Source organism: Vanellus vanellus (genome assembly GCF_965231255.1).
Source record: "Vanellus vanellus genome assembly, chromosome: 4".
Taxonomy (NCBI): domain Eukaryota; kingdom Metazoa; phylum Chordata; class Aves; order Charadriiformes; family Charadriidae; genus Vanellus; species Vanellus vanellus.
The window spans coordinates 52,571,899-52,593,285 of NC_138909.1; the positions used below are offsets into that span (position 1 = coordinate 52,571,899).

Below are 21,387 nucleotides of genomic sequence, written 5' to 3' on the forward strand. Positions count from 1 at the left end.
TTTTGGTTTTGATAAACGGTCACAATTATTTTGCAAAATATTGAGGGGTTTTGGAGTCGCTTATTTGAGAAAGAAGGAGGAAGATAGTTATGCATTTGCACGAAGTTTATCAAATTTAACTAGCTATCACTTTTCAAATTTAAATAGTTTTACAGCACTGTAATAAGACTTATGAAAGTATTAGAAGCCAACAGGTGCTGCTTTGGGCAATGACAAGAATGAGAGGGAGTGTTTGAAAGTTTGTGAGACTTGGAAAAACTTGTATAAAAATGGCAGTCAGTTTTGTTAACTGTGTGTGTGTGAAATAACATCATTTTGTGGAAAATTGAAAAGTTTTTAACTTTAAAATTTAAGTGTCAAATATTTGGATATCAGTTTTAAAAAAAAACACATTCTGTATCTCTCAAGGTTCATCATTGAAGAATATTGGAGAGGCCAAACGTAAAGTGTTTCAAGACTCACCTAAAAGGAGATCAAGATCCAGAAGTAATTGAAATTTGTGTTGTGTGCAAATAGTTCATCATTATAAGTAGCTATTGAGTGTATTTTTTTATGTAATCACCCACGTATCATAATCTCTTTATTTTATCTCAGATGTTGTCTTCCTTGACGTTAGAGTTTTAATGGTTCCCAAATTAAATATCTAAACACTGTAGTGCTGAATTTTGTTCACCTTCCTCAGTGTCATATTGCAAGAAATGTAATTGAAATTGTACCTGTACCAGGTGTTTCTAGTACATATATTGTGTACATTTATAGTTATCTACAGATGAAAACATGTCAGTTCAATCGCTCCCCTACCCAAATCCTCTTATCTTAACTTGGAAGAATATTGTGGGATTTCTTTTGCTGGCTTTTTGTAAGTAGCAGGTTCTCCTGGAGCCATTTCAGTCTGCTTTGTGGATTCAGAGTATGATAATAGAATATGTCCTAGATTGTTTAGATGAGAACATTAATTTGAAAATTACCCATATTTTCAAGTTGCTATATTTTTAATATTTGCAGCTATTTGTTCCCACTGGAATAGAACGCTTGTAGCTGTAGGGCAATTTTCAGTTAACGTATTTGTGCCCCTGGAGCTTGCAGTCTTCATACTAATAATACTCGGTAGCTTCATAAACTAGAGAGTACTGGAGAGTGTAATAATGTTGTCCTTTCATCCCGATGAAGCAGACCACTTCCTAAACCTTCGTCTATCTTCTCGAGGTAGAGTGAGTGCAAACAATAGCTGAACCTGTGGAAGGGGTGTGTAGGTTAGTCACTGACCTTTTGTAATTTAGCAGCTGCTTGAACTTTACAGTGAACGATCATCTAAATATGTGAATAACTCCGTTGGTTTAAAATGGCCAACGTGATTCTGTTCTTAGGATTTTGGTTCACAAAGGAAGGGGATCTTACGGTCTCCTGTAAAACACAAGTAAGCTTGTTAGAGAGTCTGGAACTGCCATACCAGAAAGAGAAAATTAATCTGTACAGTCGGTGATATCTTGTCTTTTCCAGAGGCCCCTTAATAGATGTCACCAGTATCTTCATCTGTATCATTTGGAGAACTTAAAGGAGACTTAAGGAGGGGACTTAAAAATTCATTTCAGTGATAAGACACTGTTACAAAGTGGCAGGAGAGTTAAAAGCTGTATAGATCAATCGTGCAGTCTGACGATATGAAACAGTGATATTCAAATCTTAAACTAGCACTTAAACAAGTAGACTCCTCTTTCGAAAACAACTCGAGTATGAAGCCGTTGATTTGGACATGTTCTAGAGTTAGTCTTCAGCACCAGAAACCAGACCTTAAGTGTTAAGAAGGCACCGAACTGTGTTAATGTTTAACCATGTTTTAAAAATAATGACTGAAAGAAAAGTAACAAATAACTAGATCAGTTCAAAATAATTTGAAAGTGGGTTTTAGATTATTTTTCATGTAAGTTTCCCCCATCCCCCATCCCAAGGTAACTTACATGGAAATAAAAGAAACCAAAAAAAGAGGACAAAGGAGCCTACAGAAGATTTTGAAGTTCAGGAGGCACCTAGGAAAAGACTCAGGATGGATAAGCAGAATAATCGGAAGGTAATTATGTTGTTGGTTTGTTTGGGTTGATTTATAGCAGCACCAATCACATTGCTGTAGTTAAGTTTGTCAGCATTTCCGTTTTCAGGATTAAAAAAATAATGTCTGTATATCAAATCAAACTGTTGTAAATATTCAGAGATACACGTGAGCTTGTTGCTTTGGGTTTTTTTTCTTTCTTTGGTTTTGAGGATGGAGGTACGACAAGTTGCACTTGCTACTTAAACTGTGGTGAAAATGTATGCTGAGAAAAATCGGTTTCCTAAAGGAATGTGCAGAGGCGTGACCTTTCCATGTTGTCATGCTTTGTAGTTCTTTTTCTTTCCTCCTGAATTGGAGTTCAGAGATGTATACAAGAATGTAAAAAAAAAAAATATATTTTTAGTCAATGCTTAATTTAGACAAAAGTGGGGGGAGAGAAGAAAGCCAGTAAAGCGCACCGGAAAAACTACTTTTCGAGAACTGGAAGCCTATAGAACATTTTAGAGTGGCATGCTGACCCATTTCTTAAGTTAGGAAACTGCAGTAAATATTACAGTATATTTATTACACAAATCACAGGCTTCTTTTCAGTTTAGCTTGCCTGGTAGAATGAGATTTTTCCTTACATAGGTCACTAAAACTATGTATATACAGCCCAAATTTTGTAGAGACTTAAGCACAGATTCATTCAGTCATGCATGTAGACCAGTGAACTTCATGGATTTTACTTGTGTGGAAGGCTTAGCTCACAAGTGTTTTCAGGTATGTCATTACAGTATCATACTGTAGTGTGAGAATCGCAGACCTCATCTCAGGACTTTAGAGGTACAGCAATTAAATGAAACAACCTAATATAAGGAAATTTAATGGATTTATTTTTTAAATGAAATATTGAGGTCACATTCGTAGACGTCAGTTTGTTTGGTAGGCTGGTTATTTTAGTACCTCTGTTGATCTTGTGGATATTCAGACAACTTGTTTAGAGTTCAGTATAAAAAATAATGGCTTAATGAGCTCATCGCTTAATGAGCCAGGCTTAATGAGCTTATTGCAAGGGACAGATAATTCTGAGATAAATGTTGTTACCTTTGCAGACAGAAGGGCCAAAACTGGTTTTTGTACTTGCTCTAACGGGTTAGTCGTTGAATATTTGTCTTATATTTTAGAAGGTTTTTGGACCCTTTTTGAACTTGCCTAATTGATTTGAATTCACTGTAATATGCTAGATCCACGGAATAATTAAGTTTACTTATTGTAATTAATTCCTGCTATGAAGTCCTTGTTTTGACTGTCCCTAAAGTTACTTCTTTACTGTCCCACTGGCATTGGTACACTGCAATTAGTCTACATTATCACAAGTAGAACGGAAGGTGGTTGCAGTATAGTTCATGCAGAGGAGATTCTGGTATCTTGGATGCTGTGATGCAGATGTGAATATTAACAGGAAAATAAATAAATAAACGAGACGAATGATTCCCATCAGATACGTACCAGTAGTAATGCTGACTTAGTAATGTGCATTTAAAAAGTGTTGTCCTCTGTCCGATCTGTTTATCAGAACTAGTTAGGAGGAATCTGGTGTGTGTAAATATTTGGTAATTTGGAAACTAAATGCATATAGCAGCGTTTGTGCTTCTGTCCGCAGAAGGGTCAGATACTGTAGACTGGTTGCTTTGCGGTTTCTTTTATGAATTATCTTGTAGTCTTTTTCCTGCCTTCACCAGCCCGGGGTACTTCTAGCTGTATATGCTGCTGCATACATTTAGTGGATGACAGTGGAAGCGTCTATGTAACTATTCAAAAAAGCAAACACTAACCATACACCTTCCTTCTGCTGTTCCCAGTTTACCTGCAGGCTTTTGTTCCAATCGTTTTGGATAGGAGAAGCTTTAAGGACTTTTTTTCATGATGTTTTACTTCTTGCATGAGAGTTGTGCATTATCCTCTCCTTTTTGTTGGTAATTCTTACTTACCAAATCTGGATGTTTCCGCACAAAGTAATAAGCACCCATATGGAAGTTTTGAAAAGCTAATTCATTCATTGGTGCTCTCACGATGTATATAAAATGCACATTAACCAAATGGGGGTTCTGTAAAGGATGCTTTAAATTTAAGAGTGAACTATGCTGTACATTTTCTTTCATTTTTACACGGAAGTGTAACAGTAATCTTACAAAAGTGACTTTGTGAGCCTCCGGTGGCGTTAGCGGTAGGGTGTCTTCATCTACTTAGGAGTCAGAAAAAGCACAGTGTAGCACATCTGTCGTGCAGTAGCCATTCATATTTATTTTTACAAAGGAAGCCAGTTCTCTGGCCTTTGGGGCGTTCACCTGCACATCTTCTGTAGAACTGAATGCCAGATGAAGAATATGAAAAAGTGTGTAAAACCTTCTGTTTAGTAGAATTACTCTTATGGATCAGGTGAGCATTTGTCAGGGTTAAGCATTCTTGGCTACAATTTTAGTGGCTTATTACTTGAATGAATTTGTAACCTACAAAAAGAAAAAATAGTGGCGTGTGTAAGGAACGGTGTCTAATTTTGACAAAGCTTTGACAAAAACTTCCCCAGTTTTCGGCCTAAGCTTCTAATGATGAATCCTCAACCCGGAGCAAATTTATGTGTTGTTTATGCTCCTGTGAAAATAGTGCTTTTATTTTGGAAATGCTGAAACAATCTTAACCATAGTAATTTAAAAAATGGCACTGCTATAAGTTCTGGAGTTGAAAGCAAGCCTCTCTGAGACTTAAAATTCTGCACAGGGTTTATTCTCAAATTTATATACTAATTCTGCAGTTTACCTTTAATAATTGAAAGTTTTTATTTGACCAGCTTAGACGAAGAATAGTAAGGATAATTTACATGTTTTGTGTTCATTTTGAGCTCCCCTTTTTGATATGCTGAGTTTGGGATGGATAAGTGGGATGCTGGAATACTGTGTTCTTTATTTTTTCTCATTTGTTTCCGGGTTTGTACCCTGTGCTGTAAATGAGTTTTAAAAATCACTTAAATGGGGCTAGCTTAACTACATTACCATTCAGATATTTGTAAAGACACTTTCTTTTTAATAACTTAAATCCAGAAGTAATTGCCAGTTTTATCCAACCACTCATAAATTAGGAGTTTTTTTATTTTTTCATATTTTTTTTTGTGACAGAGGGAGACAAGCAATGACAAAACAGCAAAAACAAACTCTTCTAAGGTCACAGAAACCTCCTCTTCACAAAAGAACCAGTCAGGTAATGTGGTCAGAATAAGTTTTAATGTAACTTTTTCAATTAAATAATTTTAAAATAAACAGGTTGTCTGAGGCAGCCGGCTAAATTTTGCTAACGCAATAACCAGTTACAGCCACTATGCCACAGATGGGGGGGGGCGTGCCCTCTTCCTTCACTACCACCATTTTGCAACATTATACTCGACTGAAATTGTGTATTGCTGATTTAGAGCAGCAGTTCACAAGTTCACCATTTGATGGCACCAAATTAAAGCTATTGCCCTGTGATCTTGGCGAGCAGTGATAGAAATCCTACTGCTCCAATTCGTCATTGTGCATTAGCCCAATAAAACAAGTGCAGTGACCATCAATGTAATCAGTTACTATGCGATTTTAGTCCTTTTAAAATGATGCTTGATGGGAGGCAGTGTGGAACGCGAGAGGGAATTCTAAATAACCTTGGACCAAAAGCCGAAAGTCGGACTTGTTAATGATGCTCAAGTTTAAGGTAACTCCTGTAAGAGCATGTCTCTTTAGGTATTATAATGATATGCCAAAGACAAGTAATCTTCAGTAAGTTCTGCGCAATGTAGAAGTGGTGACGTGCCATAGATCATGTCTGGTACCTGGCTCTCCTGTGTATAACCTTTCTCTTAACGAAGTGTTAGTGGCACTCGGAGTGTGATGAGATCACGTAGGCCTTCTAATGTTTCTCTGAGGAGATAACTGTTACCTCTGCTTTAAAGAGGTCATAAGTCACAAGATATTTTGATTATAATAGAGATGAGCCAAAAAAAAAATAAATGGGGAAAACGTTTCTTAGCCATTTGTAGTACATATTTGATTAACAGAAACCTCTTTATTTTTAAAATCAAGCCAAAACACATGGTTTCAGAAACTTACTCTGTGTTCTCTCAGCCCTACGTAGGTGCCCAGAAGACCTACCTAAATCGTTCCTTCCTTTATCTGAAGGAATATTTTAAATGGCTTCAGGGAGATAAGGTTTTAAAGTTCCAAACTTCACTTTGTAAACCAAAATTATTTTACAGCAACGAAAAATCTGTCTGATGCATGTAAACCTCTGAAGAAGCGAAATCGGGCTTCAGCAGCAGAATCTTCAACTCTTGCTTTTAGCAAGAGTTCATCTCCTTCAGCTTCCTTAACTGAGAATGAGGTAAAAAAAAAGTGGTGTTTGCACACAGCCATTTAATTACAGAAATTTTCAGGTGTGATTCTTGTTTAAAAACAAAAAATCAAAGGCGAATTCTCTAACGTTGGTGCTCTAGACAAGTTACACTTTTGGCCTCTGTGAAACCTGTTAATGTGTGCATTGCAAATTCATTTATTGTAATACGAACGTCTGATTTGGGGACGTCGAGATGATATTGTGGTTTTTAATGTATTTACCAACAAAGTTTTAGAATTGTAACCTTCTATTAGAGGCAAAGTAAAATGCCAGTGTGTTCTGTATTTTCTTCTACAGACTTTATGTAAGTGTACTACATTAGTTACATTATGTAACTCAATATTGTCATGTTGCCATAGCTTTTATATTGAAGCAAGTTTCCTAATCCTCTGTTTGATCTAGAACTGGACAGTTTTCTGAGCAGAGCCCCCTTTAAGCTCAAATTAGTTTTCAGGCTCTTTCAGTGCTATTTCTCTGTGATGCAAATAGCTTCATCCCCAGTAGAGTTCAACAGGCAGTGAAGGATGTATCTTTTTGATACTTACTAATCATAGTCTTAGCTCGGCGTATTTGGAACTGTAATTCTTCTCAATTGACATACAATAAATGAAACGTATGTACCAGAAGTGTATTCATACAATCCATGAAACCATTCCCCAAGACATCTGTGCTATTAAAACCAATTAGCCAAAGAGTGGCAGCATGAGGGTGAAGTATGCATGCTGTTTTGCAGGTGGATTCAGAAGTGTAGTGGGTAGGATTTAGTAAAACATCCGTAGACAAACAGCTCCAAGCAGTTTGTATTACAAAAGCTGTAGAGAAAATACTTGCCTGCTAACAAGGGAGCAGGGCTTCCAGCTATCCGAGAGACTCTTTCATCTCCCCTAACAAACGCATGAGGTGCTTAGACACCGTAAGGAATGCAGTTAAAATATCTAGACGATGCTCAGTAAATGCTTTACCTTTGGGTGGGGAAAAAAGTTTGCATGTTGATGGCTGTATATCTTGCTGTAACTGGAAAAACATTGTGACACCAAAACCCAACAAATTCTCCCTCCTGTACCCCAATAAAACAAGCGAAGGCGGTCCCACGGGAAATAATGTCCCTAGCAGCAGTCCAGTAAAGTAATGCTTGTTCTCATTTTGTTCTCCCAGTTGAGAGACTCTCGTCTATTGGTTTACCAGTTTCTGCCGGTTTGGCTTTACTGCTGGGACTTGCTGCGTGATGGCTGTTTGTGTTTGGGACCATCTATTCAGCCAGAGCAGATTAAGGAACATACTGCCTTTTTGGCTCTAAAGACGCATCTCTAAATATTGTAATCTCAGGAGAAAGATTCTTCTATCTCTAGATGGGGTCTTTATAAAATGAAATCTCCAGAAATCTTTCTCGACAAAAGGCTCGTTTTTGTAGGATTTTGGGTTGTGACTTAACGGTTCACATGTAAAAAAGGATATGGTTAAATAGGCCGAGATGGAAATTTTAAAACTTAGCTCTTAGTTTACTCAGCTACTGCTAAACAGCAAAATGTGAGAAAAAATAATATCATACACTGATCACAAAACACAGATACACAAACTAGAAAGTGAATTAACTGCTTCCAAGTGTTGAAAAGACTTTATTAAAACAATCACAATCAACACAACAGAAAATACACCCTGACAAATAACAGATTTTGCGGAGCTGGGTGCAGGGGGGAGCAGACAAGTGGGCTAGATCCTTGGACGGTTTAAAGCTACACTGACCTGAACTTGTACCAACTGAGGATTGGACCCAGTTTATTTCCCATGATATTAGATATATTTTGCCTTTAAATGCAAGAAAAACATCAGGCATGTATTTCTGAACGTACTATTAATCTGTTCTACAAAACAAGGAAAGATATAAATTTTGGATTGTGTGGGTGGCTTTACAAACTTTTTCCCCTTTTGTATTATTATTTAGCACTTATCTAAATGGCTAAATATGTGTGCCCTGAGACCATTCATCCAGAGAGAAACCTTCCGAATGTTAAGGGAAAGAGTTTAAAAACCAAACACAATCATGCAATGATGAAAGCCTTGCACAGCTAATTGAATAGGATGTAATTCTTCTCAACATTAAATACATTTACTGATTAACTTTTATATTTCTGTGTTCACTATAATACTTTTAAGTGTTGGCTTAGATGCTCTCTTAACAAAGGTAGAAAAAAACTCTGCATACTCCACAAGCACATACGTCTCCCCAAGCAATACTAAGTGGATTCCGGCTTTTTTTTCCCCTCGCTTCTTTTCCTCCAACACTATTTGTGACAGCTGGTTCCAGAATGGAAGTTGGATATGACTGTTATATGTCAAGGACTGTTGCTAGCTGCACACCTCTTAAAATATCAGTCTATTGCAACTCAATTCTAGGAAAGAATGTAGGAAGGGTGTATTCAGTTTTTTCTTGTTTGAAAAATTATTTGGCATTTTTAAAAAAGATATTGGATGCTTTTTGTTGTTATTGGCGGTATTTTTTTAGTGGGGTTTACTTGAAATACTATAAAATTAGTCAAGGCCAAATTTTCAATTGATAAGTTACTTTGGGTATGTAATTTACAGGGGAGAGAGACAGGGGTGGGGGTGTGGACATCTGCCTTAAGAACAATGTCATAGACCTGACATATCAGAGTTTAAAAGGTAGGCTTTCGCTCCCTTCAAAAAAATTGGGCTTTGAAGTTGTTTTAAGGTGGATGGATAGTAGCAGTAAGGTGTTTATACATGAATAAATAAACCTACATTTAATCTTGAAACAAAATACTTGATTTACTTCGAGGCACTTGACGTCATTTGCTCAAGTACTTCATGTGAAATATGATTTTGTTTTTAAATCTAATTCTTAATGAGCAAGAGATAGGGCCAAATGTAAGAAAGAAACTCTCAACACTTCGGAGTCTGCAAAAGCTCGGAGCAGTTTATAACTGCCTATGTAAGACTTGGTGTAACCATCCAAAAGCTCATGATATTTGTGAGAAGAGATACAGGTGGTGTATTCTCGTTTCTTTTTTTTTTACCTTGGCCCTCCACCCCCCAATAATGTAGTAGGTGCCAGTAGAATGTAACCAGTATTTTTTTAATAAATAAAAAGGCTTTACATTACCATTACTGCTGGATTATTGGCACACTTTGTGTGTTTGCATGAAACGTACTTGCTTTAGCTTTTCAAACAATTTGTGGTTATTGGCTGGCTTCATTAAATTGGATGGATTTGTTGACAGCAGATAAGTGTCATAGTATCCTGCAGAGTCTAGATACTACTTCTGAAATTTTTCAAAGAAATTGTATTTTTTTTCTGAGAGAGGACAAAATAAAGAACATGTAATACTCTAAATTCTTAGCTAGCCTGTCATTCATCATATCCTCATGAAGTATGAGCTGACCAGCAGATGGCAGTTTAAAGAAGCCCATGAAAGATTTTGACGGTGTTGCTCTTATTGTAAGTTCCTTATATCTTCCCTAGACGGAGTTCTTTCTTCTTTCTGTAACATCCAGTGTCAAAACAAGCTCGGTTGCTGCTTATAGCTACAACTTCTTGTGTTTCCAAGGCCTAATAATGCAAGTTATAGTAATGCAAGCCTTAAGTTTTGCTCTTTTTCTGCATATTAAACAGTATATTTTTTTTGTCATTACGGATTTGAGGCAGATTTGTTTTATCTGCATGTTTTGATGGGTATTGGGATGTGTACACAATGGAGAAAACACAATTCTTAAAAGGTAAGGTATTTGATTGAGAAGGCAGTCATGAGATATGTACAACTTGCAACTAAAAAAGTACATCAGCCCTATCGACCCTGGAGACTAGTTGTCCTACAGTATACAACTAAAATATTCTAGGTGTGCTTACTGAAGGTAAAAATAAATACCTTTGAGATCCTAAGAACAGGAAGGAAGGAAGGAATTTACATCGCTTTAAACAAACTACTGCCCTAAAGAAAAAATAGTTGAAACTAACCTTGCAGGTTGTGAAACAAAATCGGTGTGGTTCTAGTGTTTCACTCTAGCTCCTTTCAAAGATAATTTTTCTCTTCAAAATAATACTTACGGATAATATAATATTTAGTGCCACTTTATATCCTCTGACTTAGCAGACAGTTGTTTCCTGTGTTTGTTTCTGTATGCCTATAGATTTTTTTTATCTTCCCCCCCCCCCCCCCGTTTCAAAGCACCAGTAAGCAGTCAGGGGTACGTTTTTATGGAACGCTGCAAGTAATTGGATTTGTTTCTTGCTAAACCTCTGCTAAAGCCTCTTAACAATTGAAATGACCTGCCTCGCCCACCAGATCATACAGTTTTGTTACGATGCTTCTACTTTCACATGGAAAAAAATTCTAGGCTTGACTCTTGTTCTTTGGCAGCACATTCTGTGTAGAAAATTAAGTTTCTTATGTAATTATTCTCATCTTGTGTATTTCTTAGGCTTCAGAGTGCAGAGAATCTGTTTACTGAATGTTTACATGATGTAGGTTTTTATTCCACATCCCCTACCAAAGTATCATGAGTATCTGTAGGCAATTTTATGTTTTAAAATGTTCTCAGAGTTTTAATTAACTTTCCAGGCAAATTCAGAAATGCATAATATCCTTATCTGAAACGTCTTAACTCCTGCTAATAATAAAAATGAAACTTGTCCCAGGCCGTCTTTTTTGCTATTATAGTACTGTGTACACTTGTGGCACCGCATACTTAAAGAATTTATCTAGTCTAGCAGTATGGGCCAAAATATCATTCTTCATTCAGTTCAGGAATTCTTATACTGAAATAAAGGAAATGTTAACTGTAACTCAATTGGCTCTGTCAGTTTTTCTGTCTCCGTGTGGGTGCACGATAGATTGTCTTTTGAATACAGTCTGATCTGTTGTTTGTATGTTGCTTATTGACTTATATATTAAGTTGTGCTTAGATAAAAAAAAAAAAAAAAAACACAACCCAACCCTCTAGCCGCTGAGATTTTGTTAATAAGAAAAAAAAAAAAATGCAGTTGGGGTTTGTTCGTGAAAAGACTAAAGAGTTTCCTTATCAGAACATGCATACTCCACGCTTTCTAGAGAAAGCTCTTAGCCAGCCCAGACCACTTCCTCCTGCACGGCTGTGGTATAGCAATCACCGACTCGGAATTCACGTCAGGAAGTCTGAGCTTGTAGCTTGTAAAACTTAGTTTTAAGCAAAGTGGAACTTAAAAAGCCAACGGCATTCAGAAGTCGTGGAAACATGCTTCTAAAATGCTTATAAAAAGGTGCGGCCTATCTGTCAAAGATAGCAGACGGCCCGAGAGAGGATGCCTCTTAAGGCAGTGTGTGTCTTAAGACAACTCTGGAAGAGTGGTAGGTCACTCTTTGTGGGCCCTGTCTCTTACGGATCCTGCTGATCCCGCTGTGGAGGTGTGTTGCCTACCAAACAGAAAAGCAGAAGGAAATAATTTTCTGCCACGCTTTGTTTTCATTTTATATACCCCTAGCTTTACAATAAGAATACATAGTGGATTTTGTTTCCATTTGATTTTCGACAGCCGGGATTATAAAACAAGAGATGCTCGAGTAAAACAAGGGGAAGCGGGAGGGTTAACTTCTTTGGCTCTGGGAAAGATGGCCCTCTAGTTGTTTTTATAACTGCTTAAGCACAACGTGACAGAAGAACACCGTTGTCTTGAATATGACTAAGACCAAAGCTTGTGTTCTTAATGCTTAAGAAGTGCTGTTAAGCAAGCATATATGAGTAATGTAAGAAGTGTTTTTATAAGACTGAATGAGTTAATAAAGTCAGTTTTCTGAGGAAGAATATTTTTATAATGAAAATTGCGCTTCCGTAGCTAGAAAAGCATGAAAAGGTGTGACTGGCGGAGTAGTAACTGTTGGAGCACAGTCTGGTGTGGGCACCATAGACGCATAAATGTTAGCAACTTTTTCACTCAAAATTTCCAAATTCGTTTCGAACCTTCAGACACTGGGCAGGGAAAGTTTGTCTCAATTGGATCTAGGAGAGGAGAAGTCCTAGTGAAGCTGATAAGCACAGAAGTGTGAATTTTGTTCACTCTGCAATTGCTAACACACAGTATTTGAAACTTGCTTCTGCTCCACGAGGCATGAAGTTTTGCCCTCAGAAATACTGATGCTCTAGTTCTTCAGGGCGCCCTTTAGCCAGGACGTGCTTACAGGGAAGAAAAAAGACACCACTACCACTCCTTCCCCACCCCCAGGATAACATTGAGCCAGCAAAGATGCTTTTGTAGATCATCTTTTAAAAATGAAGACTTAATCTTAAACCTAAAACTAAAAGCACGTTTAATAGCCAGGTCGTCAGCTGATTGAGGACCAGTCTTGACAAACAGAACAGTTGCATTTTATGTTCTTACTATGGTAACTTTCAGGCTGCAGATAGGATGAGTACAGCCATGTACTTACAGACCTAGAATTTCTGAACCTCTTTTTTTGCATGGAATTACAGTGTAAGGGTTTTGCTGGCACTGGTGTTCACTATTTGATTTTGGAGCTGTCTGAAAGGAAGTAGAAAATTTTAAATAGAATTTTTTTTTTTTTTTCCCCTCAAGTGGGTGAGTGGATGGAGCAAATGTCCACGTAAATATTTCACTTCATCCTCACCTGCTTCTTTGAAACACAGAATCGTTTGAATTTTTAACTTTCAGGCTATCCTTTCTTGTATCATGTATCAGTATGATTGGATGCCAACTGAGAATATGTCAGAACCTATCCCTTTTTTTTTTTTTTTTTTAACAAGTGAAATTTTAACCATCCAGCTGTGGAACTAGCAATGCCGTTTGCAAAGTTCACCCACGTGATTCTAGAAATACGCAAGCTGAGTGTACATACCAGCTTGCATCCAACTTTTTTTTTTTTTTCTTTTTTTTTTTAAAAAAAAGCCAGAGGGAATGAAGAATTGGCTCTCATTACTGCTGAGGTGTGTGGCTGAGACTGGAATCAGGTACCTGGTTACAAAAAATGCTTAAAAAGTTGTTGTAGACTTGAACTCGACATTTAGATGTACTGAATGGTGTGACAAATGTTTCCCAATGTTAGTGCTTATCCTTTCACCTTTGAATGCTTTAATTGACGGTGCAGTGAACTGTGCAGTTAACTGGAACTCAGCGTTGCAGCTGAGGAAAGTCTTGGAGTAGGAAAAAACATGTGAGAAGTGATTTTGTACACAGTGCTTCTGTCAAATCATCTTCCTGCCCCCTTCCCCCTCAAGCTTTTTAGAGAGCTTCAATCAAAAGGCAAAAGTAAGAATATAAACATAGAAACTCACAAAATGCACATAGCTGACTCAATTCCTTTTAATACTCGTGTCTTAAGTCTTATTTTAAATGCACACATTCCCTCCTCTTTCTTAGCCTGCCCAGCAGCCTCCATCAAAACCAAATTCTTATTTACTCAACATAATCGTGAGAAGGAAACTTCATTGTTTCACAAACAGTCCTTGCATCTGTATGTATACTGTATATCCCTTTTGCCCAAAACGGGAGTAGTAGTAGTTCAGGAAGCAGTAAAAAAAAAAAAAAAAGTAAATCTCATCCTTATATTTAGCAATTAAACAATTACCCAGTATTCAGTGGTGGTTGCTGCTGTAATCTGGCTTTATACATCAAATATTGCAGTATGCAAAGCATCTTCATTCAGTTGAGAATTAATGCTGAAGATTGCTTTTATAAGCATTCTTGTGTAGTCTTTCTAAAAATAGGTTGATGTTTGTCTGAAAGATTCCAGTAAACACTTCTTTTGGTTATTGTGAACAGGGAATTTAAATTAAAACTACTTTGGGAATACAAAGTCTTGATATGCCGATTCCTGTAACCCTGTGGGTCTGAGTAACTATTGCCCCCCCCAAAAAGTTGTATAAAATATACATTCAAAATACTTTGAGATGAGTAGACCTAATTCTTAAACTAATGACACATTGCCACAATTTGTATCTCTTCGTGGGTAAAAATATAATACTAAACCCAAAGAATTTTTAGAGACGCGAGGTTTTGTCCCAGTTCGACTCAGTAACGAGTACTTTTCCAATGACAAATCTAGAGACAACTTGGAAGATTGCAGTAATGTGTCCTTACATGTTCCCTTCGAGTCTTACGTGTGTGAGTAGTGAATAATAACTGATTCACGCGGGAAAGGAAGGATTGCCTTGGGAGCCGCATGGGAAATGTGTCGCTTCTGTGAGCAGCTGTATTCTGACCCGCGTTGATCCCTGAAGGAAGTTCTGGCCCAGCCCAAACGAAGAGCGAAGCTCACGATTTGGCTTTTAGGCCAGTTTTTTCCCCTTTCCTTCGCTTGTGTACGCAGATGCGCAGTTTCCAGCAGACAGAGCGGGATTTGGTTTCTGAAATGCCGCCCGGTTGCTCTGTGTTCAGGTGCTGCAGTGTGAAAGCCTCTACAGGCAAGTACGCGCAAAATAACGTTGACAGTCAGTAATTGAAGGAAATGGGAAGGAAAGGCTGACCGATGCGCAAAATGTAAAGTTTGGTGGTGCTTGCGATGATGATCACTTCAGCAGAAAAAGGGTATCTTCTGTGTTGCAGCATCAGTAATTGCTAATGAAAAGGGGAGGCGATTACAGAGTTCGGGTGCGATTTCATTGCAGAAACTTGTCGCTTGCTGTAAATCTGAACAGCCTTGCCTTTTCCCCCCCTAAATTTGCACTCTTAAAAATAGTACTTTGCCTTTATAAGAAATAAGAAATTACTCAAAATGTAAACCAGAATAAAATAGCAAACCGGCAATTGCTACAAATTGCTCATTGACAGGTTTTGCCGCTAATGTAAATGTTGACTGCTTTGAACCTTGGCCTGAATATCAGAAGAGTTAATTACATGTAATTTACTTTGCTAAGGAGATTATATTACAAAAGTAAGGACAGGACAAGCTCTGGCATGATCACAAGGGAAAGATTTACTTTTGTGCCTTTACAATTAAGGACAAAAAAAAAACCCAAACCCCCCCCCCCAAAAAAAAAAAACCAAAACAAAACAAGAAACCTGTGCTGATTTTTATTGAATGCTGTGATTTGGGCACCTGTATGTGAACTTTCAGACCTTCCATTATGGAAAGTTGTGTTAAAAAACCACAAAAGCGTTATATTTAATTTTAGAGGTGGCTGTTCCATGTCAGCGTGAACTGATTTCCAGCAATCGTCTTGTTAATCGTATTTAGTTAGTGACTGTTTCAATCTAAAGGTATTTTTATTGTGAAACTCAACTGTCCCCTTGGTGAATCAGAACCTGTTCGTGCCGCTGCAGCTTGCTGGGGGTGCAAATAGAGTCTTCCCAACCATCTCGTGCTCTACCTGTCATTAGGGTGTAAGTCCTCTCTGAGAAACGTTAGATGAAGGTTGCCTCAGCTTCTTCTGCGCTGGCCTGAAGGGACAGGCGCTCGTTTTACTTCCCTGATATTTCCATCGGCTCTTCTGGGATGACTTCAGGAGCTGAGGTGTTGAATTCTGCCTCTCTTCATAGAGGGAGCTATCCCAAAAGATGGTTGTGTAGAACGGGGGTTATTTGCAAAAGGAGATGGCTGGTAGCGAGTGTCTCGCCTTCGGCGAGATATAAAGAAAGATGAGATATGGGTCAAACTCTGAATGATCCTGAAGAAATGCTTCCCTCTCTTAGAACAGGGAATCTGTTAGCCTCCCCCTTTATTAGCCCTCTAAAATCAGCCGAGATGGAAACTCTCAGCTGATGGTGGAGTGGATGCGCGCGGTGCGTGAGTTAGGCGTAACGCGGCTGCTGCGTGTGATGGCTGAACCTCTGGTGGTGGTAGCAGGGGTCAAGAGATGCGTCCCGCAGCAGCAGCCTGCCTCGGGCGGCAGAAGGGCATTGCTGAGCTGCTTATGAGAGTTGCAGCAGCCACCAGCAGGTATGCGGGCTGGTCTGGCTAGTGCAAAACTGGTGGTTAATGGAGCGTTTGATTTGTGAAGTGTGTGAGGCTCCTGACAGCCGTAAAGGGGAGATCTCGAAAGATACTCGCAGTCTGGTAGCCATGCGGTTGAAGAACTAAAGGTATTTCGTTCATGCTCTGTGTGTTGGTGTTCATGCTTGAAATCCGTCATTAATCTATAGGCGGGTGTAAATTGCCAAGTTTTATCTTGAATGGGCTGACGGAATTTGGAGTTTGTGGCTGCATTTGTGACGTAGAGCTTGATTCTTGCCAGCGCTGCTCCTTTTTGGCTCAGTCAGTGTTTGATTTCAATGAATGGTCGGTGCGTTAATTCTGAGGCAGTAAAATCTCAGTTCTGTAGGAAAACGGCTCTCGACCTACGGTTCACAAATGGCTGGGATTTTGCGACCTATATCTAGGGGGTTTCTGAAAAACTGTCCTCTGCCAACAGGGTTAGCTCTCCATATAGAGGTCTGCATCCTTCGTTTGAACATTTTACAAGTGTATAAACCAGAGAAAAGCCAGGGAAAGAAACCTTATTCTCTTGTGGCAATGTATTTGTCACTGGCTGTGTTCTGCTTCTCTGCTCTGCCTTCGAAAGTAGTGAGCTGGGGGAAAAGGAGTGCTTTCCTCAAGAGCAAGACTCTATAGCTTTTGCTGCTGGAAAGAAGACTATCTTAACTCTTAAGTTGTGCTCCACAGATGTTTTTTCTCAGGGTTTTAGGTGTACTTTGTGATGTGGGGAAAAGATGGGGGACAACCGTAGTGTCAAGTTAACGTAGTGTTTTGCTTAGAACCTAAAGCGTACCTTTTTTTTTTTTTAGTAGAAAAGAAATGCAGATCTAAGACCTTCCAGTTTATTTTTTCTTTTTTTTTCTTTTCTAAACGTGACTAATTTTGGCTAGTTGAAACAGGAACGTAATGAGGTACTAAAAATGTTAGAGCAGTGCGCTGCTTCTACTAATTAATGTTTCTGTGGGAAGAGTTTAAACAGAAATAAGCGTGTGTGTAAGTTTACTTAAACCAGGAAGGAAAATGTTTTTTGTGTTTTTGCCGAACTCCCACGCTGCCTTTCTTTATCTGCCCCATCCCAGTAAGAACTGGCTGCCCCTGGCCGTGCGCTCAGGTTGTGTTTGCAGTTTACTACGTCGCCGCTCCTTCCAGGGGACAGAGATTTCCTGCCTGAACGGAGCAATGATTTTACATGCAGTTTCTTTTAACCACTTCTGAAACAGTTGGGCAAAATCTCCAAATCACTCCAGTTATAGAAATATTCATAGCTGAAGCGTAGGTATGAATCGCTTTGGTAGTATGCATTTGCACAGAGAAAATGCATTTACACCCTTGCAAGTAATCTGGGGGGGGGGGGAACCAAACAACCAACCAGCCACTGTCAATGTGATCCAATTTACAACATATTTTTAGACATGGTCAAGGAAAGCAAATACTCAATGGAGGAATGCAGGTTAGCTGGCAGCAACGGTGAGAAGCGATCGCTTAAAACCAGTGTTTCAAAAGGGATTTTATGAAGACTAATGCTAGGCCTGGTTCAGCTTTACATTTCTCTCTCTGATTTCAAAATAAATCACTTCTAATATATTTCCACATTCTGTGGAGATTGGCTGATAGGGAGGTTGCACGTAGCTGTCTCCATTACTTGGTAAGCTGGGTCATTTTTAGTAAAACGTGTTTTGCTATAGATAAATATGAGATCGTATGTCTGAAAACAGAAAGCCAATTCTTCATATAGAGCGGGGTGTCTGTAGCCTGACAAACGGCTATTGGCAAAATGATCTCTTGAGTACCGCGGCAATTTGCAGTGCCTTCCAGTGCTGTATTGAAAAAAAAGACTTAGGGAGATCCTTACTCGGCGCAGCAGAAGCGGCGAAGAGGGGTAGCGTGTTGGTTTGCTTTGGGTACTGTGCTCGTGAGACTTGCAACGGGCCGTTGCCTCCAGTTCTCCCGCCTGATTTTTCAACAGCCTTTTTAAAGTACAGATAAGGTTTAGAGAAAAGCCACCAAAATTCTCTTGATGCCGGAAGAAGTTCCTTAGGGGGAAAATTAGAGGGCATTCTGGCTTACCAAAAAAGGATTGAAACGGGCTTAATTGCAGCATGCTTCCGCAGGAGGGAAATGTCTGGTTCCAAAGGACTTTTAACGTAGCTGAAATACCTGGAGAAGGCATCATCACCCGTGAGTTGCGGTTAGACAACTCAGGAGGGACATGAGGCAGTATATGTGATGGTATGTCTGAATAACCATTAGAAGAAGCTGGAGGAGAAGTGAGAGGTTTCTTTTGCCGTTCCCAAGTGTGATGCTGTCCTGGAGAATGTACTTAGTGGAACACAACTCGCTGAGTACTGTCAGGGGGCAACAATGTGAAATTCTGCATCTTCTGGTGTAACGCGAGATAACACAAATGGCTCGGTTGTCTGTTCCCTCCCTAAATTCTATTGAACTGAGAACTGCACTATATTTTCTTTTACATATGTTCCTAGGGTTGTTTTTTTTAAAGTAAGTTACGTATATTTTTTAAAATCCTCCATCTTTAATACGTATCCAGGGATTTGAAGATATCCCTGTGTTACCGGCTAGGCGCTTCCAGCTAACTGTATTGCAGAACTGAGTATGAATAAAATGCCGTGTTACAAAGTTTTGGTGTTTTGTTTTGGCTGCTGTTGAGCTGGTGAGGATGATTGCTACGTAGTCCTTTTGATGAGACTTCCACAAATGCATACTCTGGTTTTAATCAAGCTGGTTTTAAAGGTGGGGGGGAACCAACCCGAAAGAGCGTGCCTGACTCTGCTGGTCTGAATTGCGGTCTGTTTGTTTCCTTCAGTTGATATTCTGTACAAAATTGACCGTACACGACTGCTTTCTCTAACATGTATGTTTAATCTTCAGATCTCCGATGGCCAAGGAGATGAGCGGTCAGAGTCTCCCTATGAAAGTGCTGATGAAACTCAGACTGAAGTGTCTATATCATCCAAAAAATCTGAGCGAGGAGCAGGAACAAAAAAAGAATATGTGTGTCAGGTGAGAGCTGTTAGCTGGGACAGCGAGCCACGTCTTCTGAGGGTTCCTAGAAAAGGTGTTTTTAAATACGAAAATGACGATACTAGGCCAGAAGCAGGCTATCGTGTGTGTCCGAGATGTCTGTTAGCGATGAGGGTGCCGTGCTAATAAATGGCATTCTTCATTCCTAATTAATTTTTTTTTCTTGACCTTCAATAAGTGACTTAGCCTTTCTGCTTGAGTTTCCAGATCTCTAAGAGGAGCATAATTTGTACCTCAGAATAAGTGCATGAGCGTTGCCAGGTAACTGGTTAAATGACTGAGAGGAGCTGCTCGCTTATCTGCTAATAAAGAGGAGGAAGTAAAACCCAGTGGGTTTTGTGCTTCTGCGTGCGGCAGAGATTGCGGTGATGCATCGGTAGCAGCGTGCGTGCGGCATGCTAATTGGAAGCAAAAAGCTCTCTCAAACTATTCTGGAAGAGTTCTTAGATTACGAAATGATTACACAGTGCAAATGGACAGATCAAATTTGTTTCCACGAGACTGGGCAAGCGCTTACATATTTCCATGTCTTGTACATAGTGATGATGAGGTTATAGCTATCTTTAAATGTTGGCTAATCTCTTAGATTCTGCCAGCACTATTGTTCGGTTCATTTTTAGTTATGCATGTGCCATTGCTAACCGCCCGGACATAGAAGTATCATTGTGCCACCTAGATTAATTTCCTTTTGCCAAGGAAAAGGAAAATAAGGATGCTTTTTAACCCTACTCGGATGCATCAGTGTGCTCAGGGAAAATTTCTTAAAGCTTTTTTTTTCTTTTCCCTTTTTTCTGTCAGATTGTATTTACTCATGAATTATGGTTCTATGAGTGATATTTCTAGCGGTTTAATGGCTCGATTATCTGTTTCGACTAGAAGCCAGGGCATGCGATGATGCTTGTAAAACTATCTTTCACTTGTTAAATTTTATTTCAACAATGGGGAAAGAGATTTTGAGGAGCAATATATGAAAAGGAATAAAGAAAACAGTTTTTTCCACATATGAACTTTTCTTTAACATTCAATGCCTTTGTGTTGTAAAAGCTGTGTGAAAAAACAGGTGATCTCCTACTGTGTGAAGGACTTTGCTATCGAGCTTTTCATGTAAGCTGCCTTGGGCTCTCTGGAAGACCAACAGGAAAATTCATTTGTAGTGAATGTACATCAGGCAAGTTTGTCCCTTTCTATTAATAAAAAAAAAAAAAAAAAGTTGTGGTTTTCCCATACATTGTTCTAGGAAATCCTCCTGGATAGAATACGTATCTTTGGAGAAACCATATTTATCCTTTGGTGCCCGACAGGGTGGGAGGTCATGTAGTACCCTTAAGCGTGCCACGTTTTAGAAAGCTCGCACTGTTTTCAGTGAGAACTCTCTTGCAACTTGGCTGATTTAGTCTGAATTCCATTGCCTTAATAATTGCAGAATATTTGCTCTCTGAGTACAAGTACAGATTAGATTTAAAGTCTGTCACAAAGACTTAAGAAATCCTAGGAAGAAAAAAAGCAGCAAGTGAAACTTTTTAAGTCCTTCTTCAGTCCTTTGTCGATCTTTTGCTTTTCCTATTAAAAGACTACCTTATTGCTATTAATTTCATTTGCTTCTCATCCTATAATAACTGCTTGGAGGTTCTTAATCTTAAAACTTTACGTAAAAGATTTGCGTTCTTGCTCATAAGCTCAGTTCAGTACAGGTGGTAAACCTTGCCGGAACAAGGCTGCTTCGAAGTAAAGCTGTTCCAGGCGCTCCAGAGAGAAGATTAGAGGATTCTTGTCTTTGGTTTGTGGACCTACTTCAGATTTCACAGGGTCACAGACAACCCATCATCCTCTTTCGTTGCTTTAAAAAAAAAAATAAATAAAAAAAAAATACACTGTCGTCCTGGCATACTGAGGCTTATAAATAAGAACGTAAAAGCAGATCAGTGAGGCTTTGGGTGGTGTTGTGTACACTTTTGACAGCCATTGGTTTGCATT

At 38.8% G+C, this 21,387-nt stretch overlaps 1 protein-coding gene across 1 annotated transcript in view; it reads left to right on the forward strand.

Moving 5' to 3' along the window:
* Positions 1-21,387, forward strand: part of NSD2 (nuclear receptor binding SET domain protein 2) — a 75,045-nt gene that overhangs the window by 42,890 nt on the left and 10,768 nt on the right. Inside the window, exons 7-12 of the mRNA XM_082482220.1 lie at positions 409-486; positions 1,950-2,068; positions 5,206-5,287; positions 6,315-6,439; positions 19,261-19,392; positions 20,458-20,581. Of these exons, the coding sequence (XP_082338346.1) occupies positions 409-486; positions 1,950-2,068; positions 5,206-5,287; positions 6,315-6,439; positions 19,261-19,392; positions 20,458-20,581 (660 nt within the window). The remainder of the gene's footprint in view (positions 1-408; positions 487-1,949; positions 2,069-5,205; positions 5,288-6,314; positions 6,440-19,260; positions 19,393-20,457; positions 20,582-21,387) is intronic.